This window comes from Canis lupus, chromosome 12, assembly GCF_011100685.1.
Source record: "Canis lupus familiaris isolate Mischka breed German Shepherd chromosome 12, alternate assembly UU_Cfam_GSD_1.0, whole genome shotgun sequence".
NCBI classification, from domain to species: domain Eukaryota; kingdom Metazoa; phylum Chordata; class Mammalia; order Carnivora; family Canidae; genus Canis; species Canis lupus.
The window spans coordinates 3,225,932-3,243,417 of record NC_049233.1 but is presented as its reverse complement, the minus strand read 5'-3'; the positions used below and the strand labels follow the sequence as shown (position 1 = coordinate 3,243,417).

Genomic DNA, 17,486 nt, shown 5'->3' with positions numbered 1-17,486 from the left:
ATGCTACTCTTCCACTCACTGAAGACAGAGGGACCTCAGGCCCTGCCTCCTAGGGACTCTGTCAGCCAGCCAGGTGGTCTTCAGAGCCACAGCTGTGGTCAGGCCTCAGGCAGAATGACAAGACCTCTAGGTACCCAGCACAGCCCTAGGCACCCAGAACTTGACAGTAAACAGATATAATCCTTGACCTTTAGGCCTCATGGCAGCCATCAAAACTATGTGGCTATAAATACAGCTGATGAGGAGGATAGGGCTGGGAGGTACTGCTGGACTGGGAATGAGGTGGGGGTGCCCGTGAAAGCTTCATTTTCCACTCCTGAGCTCTCCTAGCCTCAGGTAGGCCCTCCCTGAACTCACTTACCTCAAGTGGGCAGTGCACACCCCAGGTCCCCAGAGGTTCTCATTCAATAGGTCTTTACTCTTAAGACCTTCAGAACAGTTCAAAGCTGACTCATTCCTGTTAAAACTACCCACTGATCTTTCCTCAAATTAAACCCCTCCCTCTCATTCCTGCCCCAGGCCTGGCTCTTGCTGCTCAGCAACCTCTTGTTCCCACTTACTCAAACCCTAACCGTCCTTCAAGGTTCAGCCCAAATGCCATCTCCTCCAGAAGCCACCTCTGATCTTTCTCCCCTTACTCCCCTGACAGCCAGAAGTAGCATTTCTTCCTCCAAACTCCGCAGCATTGCCTAACACTTCAATCAAAGCCCCTGTCACTTTGAACCTGTGTTTGGGTTGTGTGTTCACTACTCAACAGTCTACCCCTTGAAGGCAAGAGTCTCCTGAATTTACCTTTATATAGAAGGAGGGTGAGAAGGAAGAGGCCTGGGGGAGGCGAGTGTTGCATGCAGGGGATGGTCCTGGCTAAATGCAGACAGTGAAAACAAGAGCCTGGCTCAGCAAAGCTGGGCTGCGGATTTCTTAAGGGAACTGGTGGGGGTAGCTTGAAAAGAAAAATGATGACATTCCACATGATGCTGCAGCTGGAGATGTATAAGAAAAGACTTCGTGAAACAAGTTTCCCAGGCTGAATCAACCCAGCTGACTTTGCTCAAGCTGGCAAATCTGCGCCTCCCAGGGACACGTGCCCGATGGGGGGTTGGGGGGGGGGACTCCGAAAGGGGTACCAACAGGGGCTGGGGAAAGAGGAACGAGAGCTGCGGAGCAGTGCCAAGTCGTAGTGACAAGCACAGGAGCTGCAGAGGGGAGCAGCGGAGGCGAACAACAACTCGAGCATGCTACGGGATGAAGTCCACACACATCTTCATCGAATAACAATCTGCATTTACATGCAAATATATTCGTTTATGCAAATCAGCAGAGGTCTCGGAGGAAGTTTTTTTTAGACTGTGCAGTCACTGAAAAGAGAAGCAAACCTGTCCCTGGGGGTGCTCCGCGTCTCACCCGCCCCTGGGAGCGGGGCCAGTTCGAGGACGAGCACTGAACCAGCTCCACCGCAGAGACAGGAGAACAGCGCCGCCATCCGGAGAGCCCCGGAGCGCCCGCGAAGTCGCGCATGCTCGTTCCTCCCTCCCGCCCCGCCTCCTCAGGAAGCCGGAGAGCCTAAGCGCGCAAGCGCCACCTATTGCGCGGGCTCCTCCCTCAGGGGCGGAGGCAGGCGGGGCCCAAGATGGCGGCCAGCCGCTACCGGCGTTTCCTTAAGCTCTGTGAGGAATGGCCAGTGGACGAGAGCAAACGGGGCCGGGACTTGGGCACTTACCTGCGGCAGCGGGTAGCACAGGCCTTTCGGGAGGGAGAGAACACCCAGGTGACCGGACTGTGGGGTCCGCCCGCAGCGGGGCGGCGGTTGGGGCGAGGGGCGGGAAGGACGAGGCGCGGGCGGGGCCTACGAGCGGAGAGCGGCGGGGTCGGCGCATGCGCGCGCCTTCCTCCCTGGCCGCACGTGCGCGCGGACCCCCCGCCCCGGAACTGCGGAGGGCGGCGACCCAGCTTTGTTACTCAGCGCTCTCGTCTGGCTGCCCTTGGAATTCCTGAAGAAGCTCCTTAAAAATCTAGATGTCCGGAACCATTCAGCCTTCGGGAATCAGAGCCCCTGGGGGCGGGGCTTTGGTCTCTATTTTTTAACTTTCACCAGATGATTCAGGGTGCAGCCTGGGTCGAGACGCACAGCGGTCGCAGGTGGCGACAGTCACAGGCCTCTAGCTTCCCCGACACGGTGCTTTCCTGGCAGTGTTGTGCAGTGACCGAGCTAAACCTCAAGGACCTCTGCAGGGCCCCAGCTAAGCCCGTGTGTGCTCCCTGCGCCCCGGTGAGCCCGGTGCGGCAGGTTCGGGACCTCAGCCCCTGTCCCTGTGTGCGTAGCCGACCTGCGTTCTTGCTCTCCTCCAGGTTGGTGCTACAGCGGCTCTGGGCCTCATTCATACACAGCACATACTCACTGAGCACCCACCGAGTGCTGGGAACTGTGCTAGGTGCTGGGAGACAGACAAGCGCCTGTTCGCCTGAAGTTGAAGTTTACATTCTCCTCTGGGACACAGTAAGCAAGTGGACATAGGTCAGTCCAGATCAATACCGTGCTGGCAAAGCAGAATAGCATGATCAAAGGGTAGTACTAATTGAGGTAGAGAAGGCCTCGCTCAGGAGGTGACACAGAGATGAGACGCGAGGGAAGAGGACGAGCTGACTGTATACTTGGTCGGAAGGGCATTCCACCCAGAGGTCCTAGGTAGGAAGCACACTGGCCTGATAAGGAACAAAAAGGAAGGTTTTTTCGTTTACTAAGAGTTGAAATCATAGGACAAGAGCCAGGCGCAGTGCGGTCTTCTAGGCTCTGGTTAGGAGTTGGATTTTATCATAAGGCCAGCAAGAAGCCACCGGGAAGGGGTTGTGAAGACTAACGCGACCTAATTTATTTGTTTTAAAAAAATCATCTTGGTTGCGGGTGGTGAATGGATTATGGGGGCAAGGAGAGAAACAAGGAGGCTAGAGAAAAGGCTATTCTGGCAAGAAAGAATAACACCAGATGTTTTTTTGGCCTGAGCAACCAGGTGGGAGGAGGTGCCGTTTACTGAGATGGGAAAGACTAGATGAGGAGCAGGTAGGGTATGGGAAGAACATCTTGAATTCAGTGTGAGACATTAAATTCAAGATGCCAAGTGGACTTACCTCCCAAGTGGAAATGTCAAGTAGACAGTGGGATATTTGAGCCTGGGGCTCAGGCAAGAGGTCAGAGATAGGAAATGTGATAAACACAGGACCTGAAGAAAGGACTTTTTGCCAGACTTGGCCACAACAAAGCAGGAACATGGTTTGGTTTGGTTTGGTTTGGTTTTGCAACTTAGCCCAACAAAGAGCCAAGCCAGCCCATCTCAAGGAGTTAGAACATGCCCAGTGGCATCAGTGAAACCAGATTCCAGATTGGGTGGAGGGCATGGATGAAGGGTCTGGCTTAGAGCTTGGTGGGGGCACTCGGCCAACACATCTTTTACAAGGGTCTTCACTGGCCCAACATATAAAGATCTTGAAGGCAAGAATTCTATCTCATCCCAGCTCTGCAAACACCCTAGACTTCGTAGGGCACTGCTCCCTACATATTTTTAGTGTGAGCCTCCTGAGAGTAGAGAAGGTGCTGTTTATCTCCCACCCCCCCCCCCCGCCCCTGCCCAGTCTAGCATAGTTCTTGGTGCATAAAAGACAATCCGTAAATATCTGGATAGATTTTTAAGGATTTTTAAATTTATCTATTCATGAGAGACACAGAGAGGCAGAGACATAGAGGGAGAAGCAGGCCCTCTGTAGGGAGCCTGATGTGGACATGATCCCCAGATCTGGAATCACGCCCTGAGCCAAAGGCAGATGCTCAACCGCTGAGCCACCCAGGCGTCCCTAGATGAATAGATTAAATAAATGATCTGTTATGGCTCATGAGACAAAAATCATTTGAATGTAGTTGCAGGTGTGGTAGCATTAGATGGAGAGAAGCAGTGAAGAGTGAGAAGGAATATTTCTGTGTCCTGATGGTGAGAATTCATTTGAGAGCTTGAGTGTGTGGGGAACCTCAGGAACTCTAGAAGAGGGACAGTCTGCTCCTTACCGTCAAGAAATTTTATAGTCAGGTAGACATGCAATTTAATTTACTGAAATTCAAGTGGTGAAAGCAGCCAGCAGAAAAGCTGACAGTGGTTGGGCCCTTGGGGAGGTGAGAGAGTGTGATGTTCACCTACTTGACTTAGTGTAAGGGGATCCAGGAAAGGAGGGTAGAGCTTTCTCTTTTGGAGTTGTCATCCTTTGTCATCAGCTGGGGAAATAGTTCTAATCAGTTGAAGGCCCACACAGATTTGAGTCATGGTTTTAGATGCAAGTCCTGGCTCTGTTGATGGTTCTGGAGCCACTGATGAATGTATCCCTAGTAGAGCAAACCAACATATCATGATGGCAGCAAGCACATTACTCAGGACCACTGTCATGGTACCTCATCCTAATGTCACCTGAGAATACTTCTGGGCTTAGTAAATCTTGGTGATATTTTTTAGAGGGAGCAGCCCTCTTGCCAGAATTGAGAACATCACTGTGAGTCACTCCCACTGACACCCCCGGATCATTTATAAACCTTGAGAAAGAAAGGTGGTTCTGGTGGACTCCTCATTAAGCTGGCAGCAAGCAGCAGGCATTAGACCAGTTGGCTGATGGTTAGGGAACTCGCCCTTGGTTGTGCCAGTTGCCAGAAAGACCAGACCAGAGGGGGAGCCTCCTTGTTCCCGTAGAGGAGAGGGACAGGCAGTTCTCTCCGCCTCTTGGCTTCCTGCATCTGAACAGTAACACTGCACACGTGTTCCGTATGCTTTTGCATGCATATTCTCATTTAAATTAATCCTTAGTGCAGCTGAGTAAGTTGGCCATCACTTACTCCCATTTTACAGACAAGGAAACAAAATCAGAAACCGAAACCAGCTTAGGGTCCGCTGGGAGTAAGTGGCAAGCCAAGTAAGCAACACCTGGTCCTGATTTGGCGTTGCCTCCTTGGTGCCAGATCTTTCCTCAGCTGCCATTTCTCCAAGTGGTTTCTTGCTAGAAAGTCCTCTTGATCCATGAACCCCAAGCTACTCCTTTTCCCTCCTGTACAAACCTTTCTGAACCAATGACAGTTTTGCTGAAAGCAAATATCACCCTGTGTTTACCCACCCGCTTTTCTTTGCCCCAGCCGCGACCCCCCCTAGTACAAATAGGAAGAAAGATGACTCTCAGGTAGGACACCAGTGCAGAAGGGCCAGACTCCCTAGAAAGCAAATCAGTCTTTCAGACTTGAAAGCAGAATACAAAAACCACCGCCTCCCATTTATTCCACTTGAGATTGCCCTTTGGGGAGTCTCACGGTCCACCCAGAACCCACCAAGAGGGAAGTGATGGTGGGAAGCAGGAACACACTTAACACCTCTTACACCCTCTGTCCTTTTGTGCGGTATTTTGAAAGTTAATGGTTATGGGTTTTGCCCCCCTTTGAATACAGTTTCTTCAAGAAAACAGGTCCCCTGCAGCACCAGGAGCTTTAATAAATAGAATCACAACGTGGGGGAAGATGGCAAAACAACTCTAATTGTTAGCTTAAGTACAGGGAAAGGGGCTAGTCCTTCTAATGAGTTCCCTAGGTGCACAAGCAACCGCCTGAAAGATTCTTGACTGCGCACCAGCCAGAGAATTCTTGCATTATAGCCAGGGTTAAATCATACCAATCTCATTGGAAAAAAGTTGAACTGTATCTTGGGTTTGCAGTGATGTAAATGATGTTTCCAGTTCTCTGGGGGAGTATGTGAAGATTGTATATAATCCTGTTGTCTCGGTCATCCAGCAGAGCCCTGGTCCTTGGCCTTCCTCAGTGTGGCAAGGAGCTAGCCCCACAACTGCCTGGCCTGTGCCAGCGGCGGTGATACCATCTCAGCAGTGCCCACCCCCACATGTGGGCCTAAGGATGGCCTAAGGATAGATCATGCTATTTTTAGCTATAATATTGAACCCACTGCAAAACAGGAGTTGTGAGGAGAGTCCTCTGAGAGGGAATGCAGACGACTCCATCTTTTCTCTTCCCCGAGTTCCAGGTGGAGCCAGAGAGAGTTAAGGTAGTGTTCAGACCAAGGGATGTGAGTTTCTGTGCTTGTTTAGAGATGTACGTGCTCTTCCTCCTAGAGGGATAAATTATTGATCACTTTCAGTGGGTGTGCACTTTGCACAGAGCTCTCTGGGTCTGCCTCTGCCTCCTGGACAAGTGGCAGGCAGGTTTGTGAGGCCTTCACTGTCCTCTGATCTTTGGTGCCAGCCTGTGTTTTGCCCCTCACCACACCCCAGCATGTGCCCTGGCCTCTCCTTGCCTCCCAGATTGGCCAGCATAGAAGTGGTTCTTAACCCTTGAGAATATAGTGCTCTGAAGACACCATCCCCCCAAACACACAAGGCTTGCCAAGACTTGCTGCCTTCCCATGCCCTCGAAGCACTCCTTGGCTCGCTTAAGACCCTGCTTTACCTAAAACACCTTTGTCCTCTGCTTTTTCATGGGTTCTCCCAGCCACATCCAGCTCCAGCCTTGCCACTGTACTCCTCTCCTCGGTGTGGTACTCTGGCTCCCCCTCACTCTGTGAACTGTCACGGCAGTGGAACCAGACCCCTGCCATACCTGCCCTGTTAGTCAAGCCTGGTGACTCCCACCCCTGATTTTCTGTGTCTCTAGCACTCAATCACACGCTGCCCCAGGGCCATGTTCGATTTTTAATGCGTGCATTCCTTGTCTCTTCAGCTTGATTGCCAGTTTCTCCAAGGCCGAGGCCCAGTCTTTACGTCCTCTCACAGCCCCTAGCAGAGCAGTCTGCATAGTAGGTGCTCAAGAAATAGATTTGCAATTGAATTGAAGGGAAGAGGCTCCAGAAGTTCATTACCCAGCCGTGAAAACCTTTTTTCATAGATCCTCCTGGCCCGAATCCAGCTCTACCTTAATTAGCAAAGCAATATGCAACACCCTTTTCCAAAAGTGCTTATGCGTCCCTTTGTGTGACTAGAATCAGGGCCGCTGTGTGTACCAATTGCAGTCACCACCCAAAATTCAATTTTGAAAATGGAAATCATTGCCTGCGGCCCTGATGTAGATTTGTATGTATAAAAGTTTAATATGGTAAAGAGAAATTTTCTGACAACTGAGCAGGGGAAATGCAAAAGGAGCAAAAATAGAGCCATAAAGGACACTATGTCAGTTGAACATCTATTTTATTCACATTTAAGGAGCAGAGCTGAATTTTTCATAATGTCCCACTGCTGCCTTTTTTCAAACCCAGAGCTGCTATTAGTCCTAAAATGTCCATAATCTCATTAGGTGTGAATGCAAAATCAGGTAATTTAAAGCTTGTATATAAGAATACTTCTAAAAGTGCACAGTACATTTCATCAGGAAAACTGTATATTTCAAAATTCAGAAACGTTTGTGCCAGAGTCTGAATAAAGTGTAGGATGTAGGAGTGTGGCAAGGTTTCTGGAATTAGATAGATATTTCTATTGATACCTTTTTAAGTGGTAAACGAGACTGTTTTCATTGCTGAACTTGGGGTTGGATGTGCCCAGGACCCAGAATTGGCCATGGCTGTTCTGCCCTTTGGCAGTAACAAGTGGCTAGAAGTTGGCATGCGTGGTTCTCATCACCTCCATCAAGCTGTGCTTACAGCCTCATACAGACACCTTCTGACCTCAAATAAGAAGTTGGGTGATTTTTTGGTGATTGGTTATTGTTAGGCATTTGGTTCCTTCTTGGATTGTCAATGGAGCATCAGGCATCATGTAAGATATCTAGGAGGCTGTGTCGTTAATACTAAAAGGAAGGAAGAGGACACCTGCTCACCCTTTTGAGGGTATAGTAGGTAGCTGAGCTGAGTAGACCCATGGTAAATTCTCACTGTTAGAGAAGTCAAAGGAGAAGCAGGAGGGGAATTTGCATGGACAAGATTTCTAAGGGCGAGGAGCTGGTCAGATTGGGGGTTTGATCAAGAAACGTTGTTTTGCTGGCCTGACAGCAGTGATGGGAGCCCAGCAGAGCTGTGAGGAGGGCAAATCCCAGGTGTGAATGCCTTTCCTAAGACCTCGGTTGGGAAGGTGGTCAGATGGTGGTAGAGGGGGAAGGTCCAGACAAACAACCCATTGAGTAAGAAAGGTGCCACAGTTGACTGCTTATTTGGCAGAGACCCAAGGATCAGAGTTTCATCCCCACCGAGCTGACTGGGGTGCCTGGTGGCCGCAGGGACCACCAACAGGGTCAGAGCCGGTGGCATGATCAGATGGGGCAGTTATCCACACCTTTGTTACTTCTATGCCTAGCCACAGCCCGGTGGTCACACCAGCAACACTGATCCACCCAGAATTATCTCATTGCCTCTTCCCTGGGCATGTGCTTTAACTGGCCCTGTGCCTGGAGAGCCCCCACTTCCCTCTGGTAGCTGCTGCTCATCCTCAGCCATGACCCTCTGGCTGGCAGGTCTACTCTGGCCAGTGGCCACAGCACCCCTCATTCGCCTGCCCCAGAATCACCTGTCTCCAGGGTTGTCCTGAATGGTTCTACTCTTTCCCCTCATAGTCTGTGAGGTGGAGGCCTGCTACAACTGTTGACTACCAATAATACTAAGAAAAGCGAATCACTCATATTTATAGTGTTCTGGGCCCCAACTTCAGAGCAGTCCAGGCATTACCTCATTTTTTCCTCGCACTGCCCTCAGAAATAGGGACTATTATTATCTATTCTTTTAAAAGAAAGGTTAAGTTGGCAGGTGTGCTTCAAAAATATCGGTGCCTGAAAGACAAAGAAAGACTGGCGAATTGTCCCAGCTGAAAGGAGAAAGATGTACGATAGATAAATGCCATGGGTGATGCCAGGCCAACAGAATATTTTTTTTCCTATAAGGATTATTACTGAGACAATTGACAGAATTGGAATATGGATGATGAACCAGATAAAAGTGTTGCATCAATGTCAGGTGTCCTGAATTTGATCACTGAACCATCGTTATATAAGAGAATGCCCTTGTTCTTAGGAAACATCCTGAAATATTATGGCATGAAGGAGCATCACGCTTCAACTTTCAAATGGATCAGAAGGGAAAATATGTATATAGAGATGGAGTGTGATAAAGCAAATGTGGCAGTTTTTTTCTAAAGTGTGGGGGATAGGGGGAGAGTGTGATTTGCCCAGCATCCAGTATCTGATAGGTGAAAGAGTCAAGATTCCAGGCCAGGCAGTGCAACTCCACTGCTCTTCATAGCCATGGAGACCTGCACATACCTGCAGGCCGAGCACGCTGCAGGTTCTGGATGCATGATTTAAAAAAAAAAAAATTTTTTTTTAAGATTATTTATTTATTTATTTATTTATTTATTTATTTGAGAGAGGAAGGATGTGTACAAGTGGGGGGAAGGGACAGATGGAAGGGGAGAGCAGACTCCCTGCCGAGCAGGGAACCTGATGCAGGGCTCAATCCTAGGACCCTGAGATAGATCATGACCTGAGCTGAAGGCAGATGCTTAACCAACTGCGCCACCCAGGTGCCCGTGATTTTTAAATTTGTAAGTGAACTCGTTTACACAAGAATAAAAGCCACAAGCAGAAGATAAAAATGCTTGATTTTCTTTTGATAACCGACGTGATATTTAAACCTTGATGCTGGCATTCTTCTCTTTTTCCTTTTGTGTCTCGTACCCTGTTCTCCTAGCTTCCGTGTTAGCTCGCAGTTTTGCATGCTCTGCTGAAACCATAATGTTCAAAATGCTTTCCTCCAAAGTGCCAGCTGCAGAATTCTGTTCCAACTGGACATCCCCCCACACATCCCACCCCACCCACACCCCACTCTCCAGAAAAGCTGTCCTGCAGGGGTCAGAACCCAGTCCTGGTCTCATATTTTTCCATGCATTCTTTCTGTTTAGTCCACAGCACCAGTCCACCCAAGTAATGCCTTTGTTATTCAGCGAACACTGGCTACCTCCTCAGCCCAGAATCCTCTCTTTTCTGATGTGGCTACCTGAGCAATCTCGTGATGAGTGGCCTGAACCCAGGGATGGATCAAGTGAAACTACATGACAGATTGTCTTTTTTTGTTGGCTCTGAAGTGGGGAACCTCATTTGACACATGCACAGAGGCAGAAGCAGAACTGCCTTATTAAAACACTTAACTGCTGACTTATTTATGCTTTGCCTTCTTCAAGAAAGGATTTAAGTTGGAAAATCCATCATTTGAATTCTGGGGAAAAACATAAAAGAGAAAGGGTTTTGTTTTGTTTTTTTCTGGGGAGCTTTCAGAATTCTTGGCAGAATCATGTAAGGAATAGTAGGTAAATAATAGCAAGGGCAGAAGGAAGGGATAACTAAAAAGAGAGATGAACAGGGAAAAACCACCTCACATCTGTGTGTGTCCACCTTTCCTGCAATTTCCAGCAGGGGCACCAGGTTATCTCTTGGTTTTCTCCTCCTCTACTCTCATGGCATCAGTGTTCAGGGCCTCTCCTTTCTAGCAGGACCTAATTGGACTCTCCTCTGGATTCTCCTCAGTTCACCTATCTGATCTTAAACCACGGCCTTCGTCATGTTTCTTTCCTTGTAAAATTGCAATGGCTCACCACAGATGAAAGCTCAATTTATTTTGCCTTTCATAAAAAAATATTTAATACATTTTGTATTGAAGGTTTAACTCAAAAAGCTCTTGCTCTTTCTCCCACCCAGGCTCTTACCTACACATCAGGCCCTCAGCCAGACTGGTCTAAAGCTGAGATAGTATCCATGCCTCCGCTTGCTCATACCCTCCCTCCACCAGGAGGGTCTGCACTCTCCCTTCTGCTCCCCAACTCCTGTACATCCTTCAGAACCCAGCTTAGTGTCATTTGTGTCCTACACTGAGCACACGAATGCCCCCTCCGGTTTCTTGCAGCCCACACCGCCAAAAGGTTCACCCTCCTGATACTATATTTTCATTGTGGTGGCTTCCACTGCAGCCGTTGTAGTAGTCCACAGGTCACAGCTGCTCAACTGTGAGTACCTGATGCAGGTGCTCAACTGATGTTTGTTTGCCAGTTGATTGATGGAGTTTTTCTGAAGGTTGGAGAGTTGATCTGGTGGAGCCATTATGAAAAGGTGATTTCTAATAGCTTTCTAATAACTGGAGCTGTAGGCCAAGTTTGCTCCCCACAGAGTGGAGAAGCTAGTGCTAAGCTGCAGGCCTGCTTCATTTGAATGCCTTTATGTAAGTGGGGTCCATCCTGGAAGTACAGACCCTCCTTGTGGGAGGCAGGGCTTGTTTGCTCACATGGGGGGGTTTCTTTGTTTTTCAGATTGCAGAACCTGAGGCCTGTGATCAGATGTATGAGAGCTTAGCAAGACTCCATTCAAACTATTACAAACACAAGGTGAGTGGGCCAGTCTTTTTTATAACCCCAGCCCTCCTACTGGAAAGGACCAGTGAGAGTAAGTAAAAATCTGATTCTGCGGTGCTTTGTAAAGAATTGGGGTTTTGCTACTTTCAAATGTAACCAGTAATTTCAACCAAACTAACAGAGGCACCTGGTAGAGGCTTTTAGGTCACCTAAATAAAAGCTATTTATAGTTTTGAACTAAAGCCATGTGTTTTATAGACCATTGTATGCTCAGGGTGTATCTGACAACTGTTGGACCATACCCATATTTTCCCATCTACTCTGATGGAGCTGGCATTTCCCCACACTGTGATAAAGAGGGATGCTTCGGGAAAGTCCTGTCAGACAAAGCTGGGCTTTTCCTCAGCCCTGACATGATTACTGTCAAATTCCATTTAATGTGGTTTTCCCCGAGCTGGAGTATGTTGAGTAACTCCAGAGATATACACAGCCAAATGCCTAGCCTGCAGGGAAAAGGGATTTCTTCTAAATCCTCACAACTCAAAGTGGGGTCTGTGAGCAGCAGTGTGGGCATCCCTGGGGAGCTGGTTAGAAGTGCAGAATCGTGGGCCACACCCAGACACGAATCACACAGGCAGGATTCTTGGGTCCATTCAAGCAAGGCCAAGTCTTTGACCTCTAGGTGGCGCTGCTCTTCTAGCCAGTCTCTGGTTTGTAGAGGCCCACTGGTGAACCGTGCCAGGAGAGCAAGGCTTCTCCCGGTTCGTCAGGTCTCAGGTTGTGTGCAGAAGTAATCCCTCCTCTGTTCTCTCTCCCCATGTGACCAGTACCCTCGCCCCAGAGACACGAGCTTCAGTGGCCTGTCTGTGGAAGAGTACAAGCTGATCCTGTCCACAGGTACTGAAGCCCTGCTGCCCCTTTCTGGTTGGTTTGCAAATGATTCTTTGAGTTTGAGCAGCCAAGGGGAATTGTCTATTAAGACTGCTCTGCTTGATGGAAAGTCTTGTGGAATAGCCCAGAGGAAATTCTGAAGCTTCAGGGCATGCTTTTTGGCCATAGAATATGGAGAAGGTCAAAGACATTTATTTAAAAAAAGAAAATCCATCTTTAGAGCTTTTAAATTCAAGGCTGGGCAGCAAGGAACAGGGGAATACATATTTGCAAAATGGAAGTAGTTTAAATCAGGATGGAAGGAAAATAATTTTATTTTTATGGTCCTAAGGGAGCTTTATAAACAATGAGGGTTTTAATTAAAACAAAAAGGTATTCAATAAACTTGTACAGGGATATCGTCAAAGAGTTTTTTGACCCAGGGGACATGGTTTGTGGGTTAGATATGGGTTTAACTAGGTACATTTGGGAGTTGTTGACAGACCTCAATTAACAGGAAAGGAAATACCCTGCCTAGACATCCCCTCCTTACTTCCCCATCTCCATTGTCACCAAAGGAAGAGATGGGGGTAGTGACAGTTGGAGCCTGGGTTAAAGTAGGCAAGTTCTGGAAAATTACGATTTGTATTGCCAAGGCTAGCATATACAAAAATAGGCTAACCTTTTCTGGGAGGGCATAGCCCTGAAACATTTGCCTTCCGGTACTCTGGAAATTTCTCTTTCCTATTCCTTTGGCAGCTTTTTAGCAACTAAATTTTGGGGATTTGGCCTTCCAGAAAACACTTACCCTCTGAACAAGTAAAACCTGGTGGTGTCAACTCTGATCCTCTTTTTGTTACAGTACTCTGGAAAACTGGGGTAAAGATATTTTGGCCAAGCAGAATTACTTTATCAACAATTTTCTAAAACACATACATAAATTTATTCCCATCTCTGGGCCCACATAACCACCTGCATTGATGCCCTGTGTCACTCTTGAGGGTCCCAAAGGGTTTGAACAAAGTTTGGGCTTGAAACTAGAATGGAAATAAGTTCCAGAATCCCGGCCTCCATCCCCTTTGTCAGGGCCTGGACCCCTCTGTGAGTTGGGGGGGGCAACAGACTCCCCACTATCACCCTGTGCTGCAGCTTATTTTGGCCAGGAGTTCAGCTCCAGGAAATTTGCTGATAATTTGTTTTCACGATAAGCCTCATATTTTGTTGTGACTATGTGGCATAGGCTTACTGATTATTTCCCTGACAAGGCAAGATTACACACCATACAGTGTTTGAGGGCCTGGCGAGTCTGGGGCCCAAGTGTGTTCACCTGGGCTTGGGGTCATGGGCGCCTCTGAAAGAGGCCTCAGGGCTTACACATGGATGGGGCCCCTCAGCATCCCACTTTGTGCCCCTGAGGAAACCTGGACTTCTGGGAAGGTTTCAGGGTGGGATGTTGGGCTCCTGGCTGCAGTAGTGTATGTCCTAATTTAGTCAAGAGGCCACTGATGATAATCTAAGTTGCCTTTTTGTTCTAAAAGCTATTCTTTTTTCTCTAGAAGTTTGGTTAACCCGTGAAAATCCAGGCTGAAATTTAAACAATACTGTGTGAAAATCTAAATTTAAAATACAGATAAAATTAGGTAGTGTAGAACTTTAGCCCTGGAGAGACTTTAGACTGCTGGTTCTCCACTGGTTGGGGGGTGGGGGGTATGACAAAACTGCCACATTGCCATGTGACAGTGTCTGGAGACATTTTTAGATGTCACAGCTAGGGGCCGGGTAGGGGGCTGCTACTGACATCTAGTGGGTAGAGGCCACGTTGCTGCTAAACATCCTGCGATGATCATGTCAGCCCCACAAGAAAGGATTGTCTGGCCCAAAAGGTAAGTAATGCTGAGACTGAGAGAGCTGGTTGTGGTGCCTATGGATTGTGAGTGTGTTTGCGTTTGTGGGGTCTTGCGGGCCAGCGTACTGCCACCTTTGTAGCTATGAAGCTGGCCACCTCTTAGCTATGAAGCTGGCCACCTCTTCTTGAGTGCAGGCCGGGTGCCAACACATTCTTCTATTATTTCCTTCCGTCCACGACTTTTGAGGCAGGAGTTTCAATCTCCACCAGATGAGGAACCTGAGGCTAGCAGGGTTAAATCATTTGTTTCCCAGTGAGGAAATGATTGGTGGGGATCCCATCCCAGGTCTGTTCCCCCACACCCATCCCCACCCTGCTCCACCACTTCTGAGCTGTGCGACCTGAGCAAATTACCTCACCTCCCTCTGCCTCCATTTGCACATCTGCAAAGTGGAGACGGTTAGGTCTATGTGACACAGGCCAAGTTTTGAGTGAAAGCCTCTGGGCCCCTGGGCCTGCAGGATGTGTCACTGACATGGCAGTGCCATTTCTTTGCTGCTCCTGCAGAACCAGGCAGCAGGGGCCCCAGCTTAGATGGGGGCAGAGACTGGCCATCGAGAGGTACAGAGTGCTTCGCATGGTGCCTGCTATGCAAGTGCCCCATCCATACGAGCAGTGATTTTTCTCTTAGCCCATCTGATTTGCTTATCAGAACTTGGGGCCGCACTCCCTCTCTCGGGAACACACAGTGTGAAAATCAAGGTATATCTGGATGGCAAAAGCCTCTGGGGCCAATTGACATCACCGAATTGTAAAACGCAGTCTATTTATGTATTTATTGTCTTCCCCTATTACAGACACTTTGGAAGAGTTTAAGGAAATGAATAAAGGAATGTGGAAGAAACTGCAGGAGAAGTTTGCCCCCAGGAATACCGAGGAGAAGCAGAAGGCCTGGGCTCGGTCCTTGTCTCGCCCGCACACCTAAGTGTGGAGTCTTGTATCTTGCCATCATAAATAAAACTGTCCTGATTTCCCCATCCTCGCAGTTTGGGAATCTTATCCAGCCTTCACAAAAAGGAAGCCCCTGCGCCTCTAAAGGAAGCTTCTGCCTTCTTTTTTTTTTTTTTTTTTTCTTTTTAACTTCTGCCTTCTTTAGAAGGGAGGCCATTGAGCATCCACCCCGCCCACTGGTCAGGTAGGGAAGTCTTCAGAGGAGAGGAAATGAGGGCCTCTGTCTGGGCCTGAGAAGGGAAGGTGAAGGGACCTCTGGGCAAGGTGCTTCCTGAGCAGCCACGGGAGCCCCACCTGCCAGCTGGGGGGTCTGGCTGGCTTCTGGCAAGATTCTCAGGCTCCCTTTTGTTGTAGGAGCTCCTGGGGAGAGCCAAAAATAGCAGTAAATATTGAAGAAGGCATCCTGCTGCAAAGGGAAAGATGGCAGAGATGAGAAGAGCCCACTTGGCCCTCATTCTCACTGATTCAGGAAGATGCAGCTCAGTCCCCTGCCCCTGACCTTGTAGGAAAACCAGGTTGTTTCAGGTTGGCTTAAAGGCTGGGGCAGGGCTTCGGATGGGCCTTGGCCAAGCGGGGCCTTGGGTTGCAGTCAGCTTCAGCACTCTGAGCAGCTTCTGTGGGAGGCCACAGGACAAGAGCCCCCGAGCCAGGGCCACACATGGGATCACCTTACTATGGAACCTTAGCTCTGTATTCAGTGTTTGGTCCCCCACCTGCGCTTTCTTCTGTTAAGGATAGAGCTGAGAGAAGGTGTAGGGCAGGGGCTGACAGCACCCCTCGGGAACAAGGGCAGGGGAGTTCTTAGCCTCATCTGTACCCCTCAGTATGCTTTGAAATACATACAATAAAATACAAACCAGTTACAGTGCAGTACAGCTCTGTCCAGGAATTGCTGTGAGACAGGATGCACCCAGGGCATCTACCAGGAGCCCAAGGTGAGGTGAGGCCAGGGGGCAAGGGCTCAGAACCTGTCCTCTGCCTGGGTGCCACATGAAGCCCCTCAGCCCCTGGGGAGTGTCGGAAACCACATCCCTTTCTAATGGACTAGAGTTCTATTAATTTATTTAAGGCAATTGCCATATTAGTTCTCAGGCCAAAGGATTTGTAAAATGTTACACCAAGAGATCAAACAAGCAGTCAAAAACCAGCCACTCGAACACACCCCTGCCCTGTCCTCTAGGCCAACAACTCTTCTCAGCTGCCTACTAGGAAGAGGCAGGTCCCAGGAGCAAGGCTCTTTGTCCTCAGGTCACCAGTGTACCTGGGCCCGGGCCAGAGGGATGGCCTGGACAGTAAGGTCTCTGTGCAGTCTACAGCAGATCTGAGGCCCGGGGAGCCTTGCAGCCGCGGCCAGGGTTGAACACGGCACCCTCGAATAAGTTAAATAACGAAGCCCTAAGATCACTAGCAACAACAGCATTACTGCACCTCCCCCCGGGGGCGGGGGGGGGGGCGGGCAGGCAGAGAGCAAATGTAGTGCTTAGAATAAAGAGGTGACCTCACTCCTAATGACCCCCGAGGAGGAACACAGGAATGTCAGGTACTGTTCTAAGGGACAAAGCAGTCCTTCCGGAGACTTCCTCTAAGGCATTAGGGTAAGCTGAGTCCCAGTGACTGTCTAGTTGTCTCTCCAGCTCTAGGCAGGACTGCCGGCTCTGTGGCTCCCCACTCCGTGCTGGCCGAGCCTGGGATGGCCTGGGGGTGTCCGGCAGGGTGGAAGCCAGGGGCCGAGTGGGCACTGGGCCTTGCGAGGCTGGTGGGCTGGTGCCACCCGACCCATGGGGAAGGGCAGTATTCCAGTCACACTGTCCGGGATGACCATCCCCTGTCGGGGCCTCGGGTGGCTCTCAGCGGCTCATGCAGTTCTGGACATCCACAAAGCCCAGGCGTTGCCTGCGTTTGCGCTGCTCCGTCATCTAGGATTAGACGGAGGCCTGCGGGTCGGATCGGGCTGCCCAGCGCCCGCCCTCCACCTCACCGCCCAGCCTCTTGCCCACTGGGCCCAGCTGCTGTTCAGCACTGGCAGCAGGCCAAGCCCCCCTCCCCCCGCCCCCAGGGTACACGGAGGATGTCAACCCCAAACCCTTGTCCTTAATTGGTGCATCGCAAACCCCTGATGCGCAACTGGGAAACCCCCCCCCCCCCACCTAAACGAGGCACTGCCTAAGGCCACTTAGCCACTGCCAGCTGGAAAGAAGGGTGTTCTAGGCAAGAGGAGGTCTTGACAAGTGGAAGGATGCCTTGACTTCCCCAGTCACTGGTAAACCCCTCAGAGAGCCTCCCTAGCAGCTTCTAGGGTAAGGGGTGGGCAAGGGGGAGGACCCCTCACACAGCACCAAGGCTCCACTCGGCCATGTCCTTCAGGGTGCTTACAGGGGCTGCGAACCCCAGTCTAGCTTTCCACGGGGGGAAAAGC

At 49.7% G+C, this 17,486-nt stretch overlaps 2 protein-coding genes across 7 annotated transcripts in view; one reads left to right on the top strand and one right to left on the bottom strand.

The window, feature by feature from the left end:
• Positions 1-1,582: 1,582 nt before the first annotated feature.
• Positions 1,583-15,098, top strand: UQCC2 (ubiquinol-cytochrome c reductase complex assembly factor 2). Its single transcript, XM_038553763.1, has 4 exons — positions 1,583-1,768; positions 11,302-11,376; positions 12,171-12,240; positions 14,917-15,098. The coding sequence occupies exons 1-4, from the start codon at positions 1,631-1,633 to the stop codon at positions 15,042-15,044; spliced, it is 411 nt and encodes a 136-aa protein (XP_038409691.1). The 5' UTR covers positions 1,583-1,630; the 3' UTR covers positions 15,045-15,098.
• ITPR3 (inositol 1,4,5-trisphosphate receptor type 3) overlaps positions 14,877-17,486 on the bottom strand; it is a 69,219-nt gene continuing 66,609 nt past the window's right edge. For all 6 annotated transcript variants that reach the window (XM_038553760.1, XM_038553762.1, XM_038553756.1 and 3 more), the window contains exon 58: positions 14,877-16,986. In XM_038553760.1, coding sequence (XP_038409688.1) covers positions 16,918-16,986 — 69 coding nt within the window. In that variant the 3' untranslated portion in view covers positions 14,877-16,917. The remainder of the gene's footprint in view (positions 16,987-17,486) is intronic.

Excerpts from the sequence above, each read along its gene's own strand:
- UQCC2 (XM_038553763.1), top strand. The coding sequence starts at position 1,631 with ATGGCGGCCAGCCGCTACCGGCGTTTCCTTAAGCTCTGTGAGGAATGG. Across the intron at positions 1,769-11,301 it reads GGGAGGGAGAGAACACCCAG|ATTGCAGAACCTGAGGCCTG; the intron begins GTGACCGGACTG and ends TTTGTTTTTCAG. Across the intron at positions 11,377-12,170 it reads CAAACTATTACAAACACAAG|TACCCTCGCCCCAGAGACAC; the intron begins GTGAGTGGGCCA and ends CCATGTGACCAG.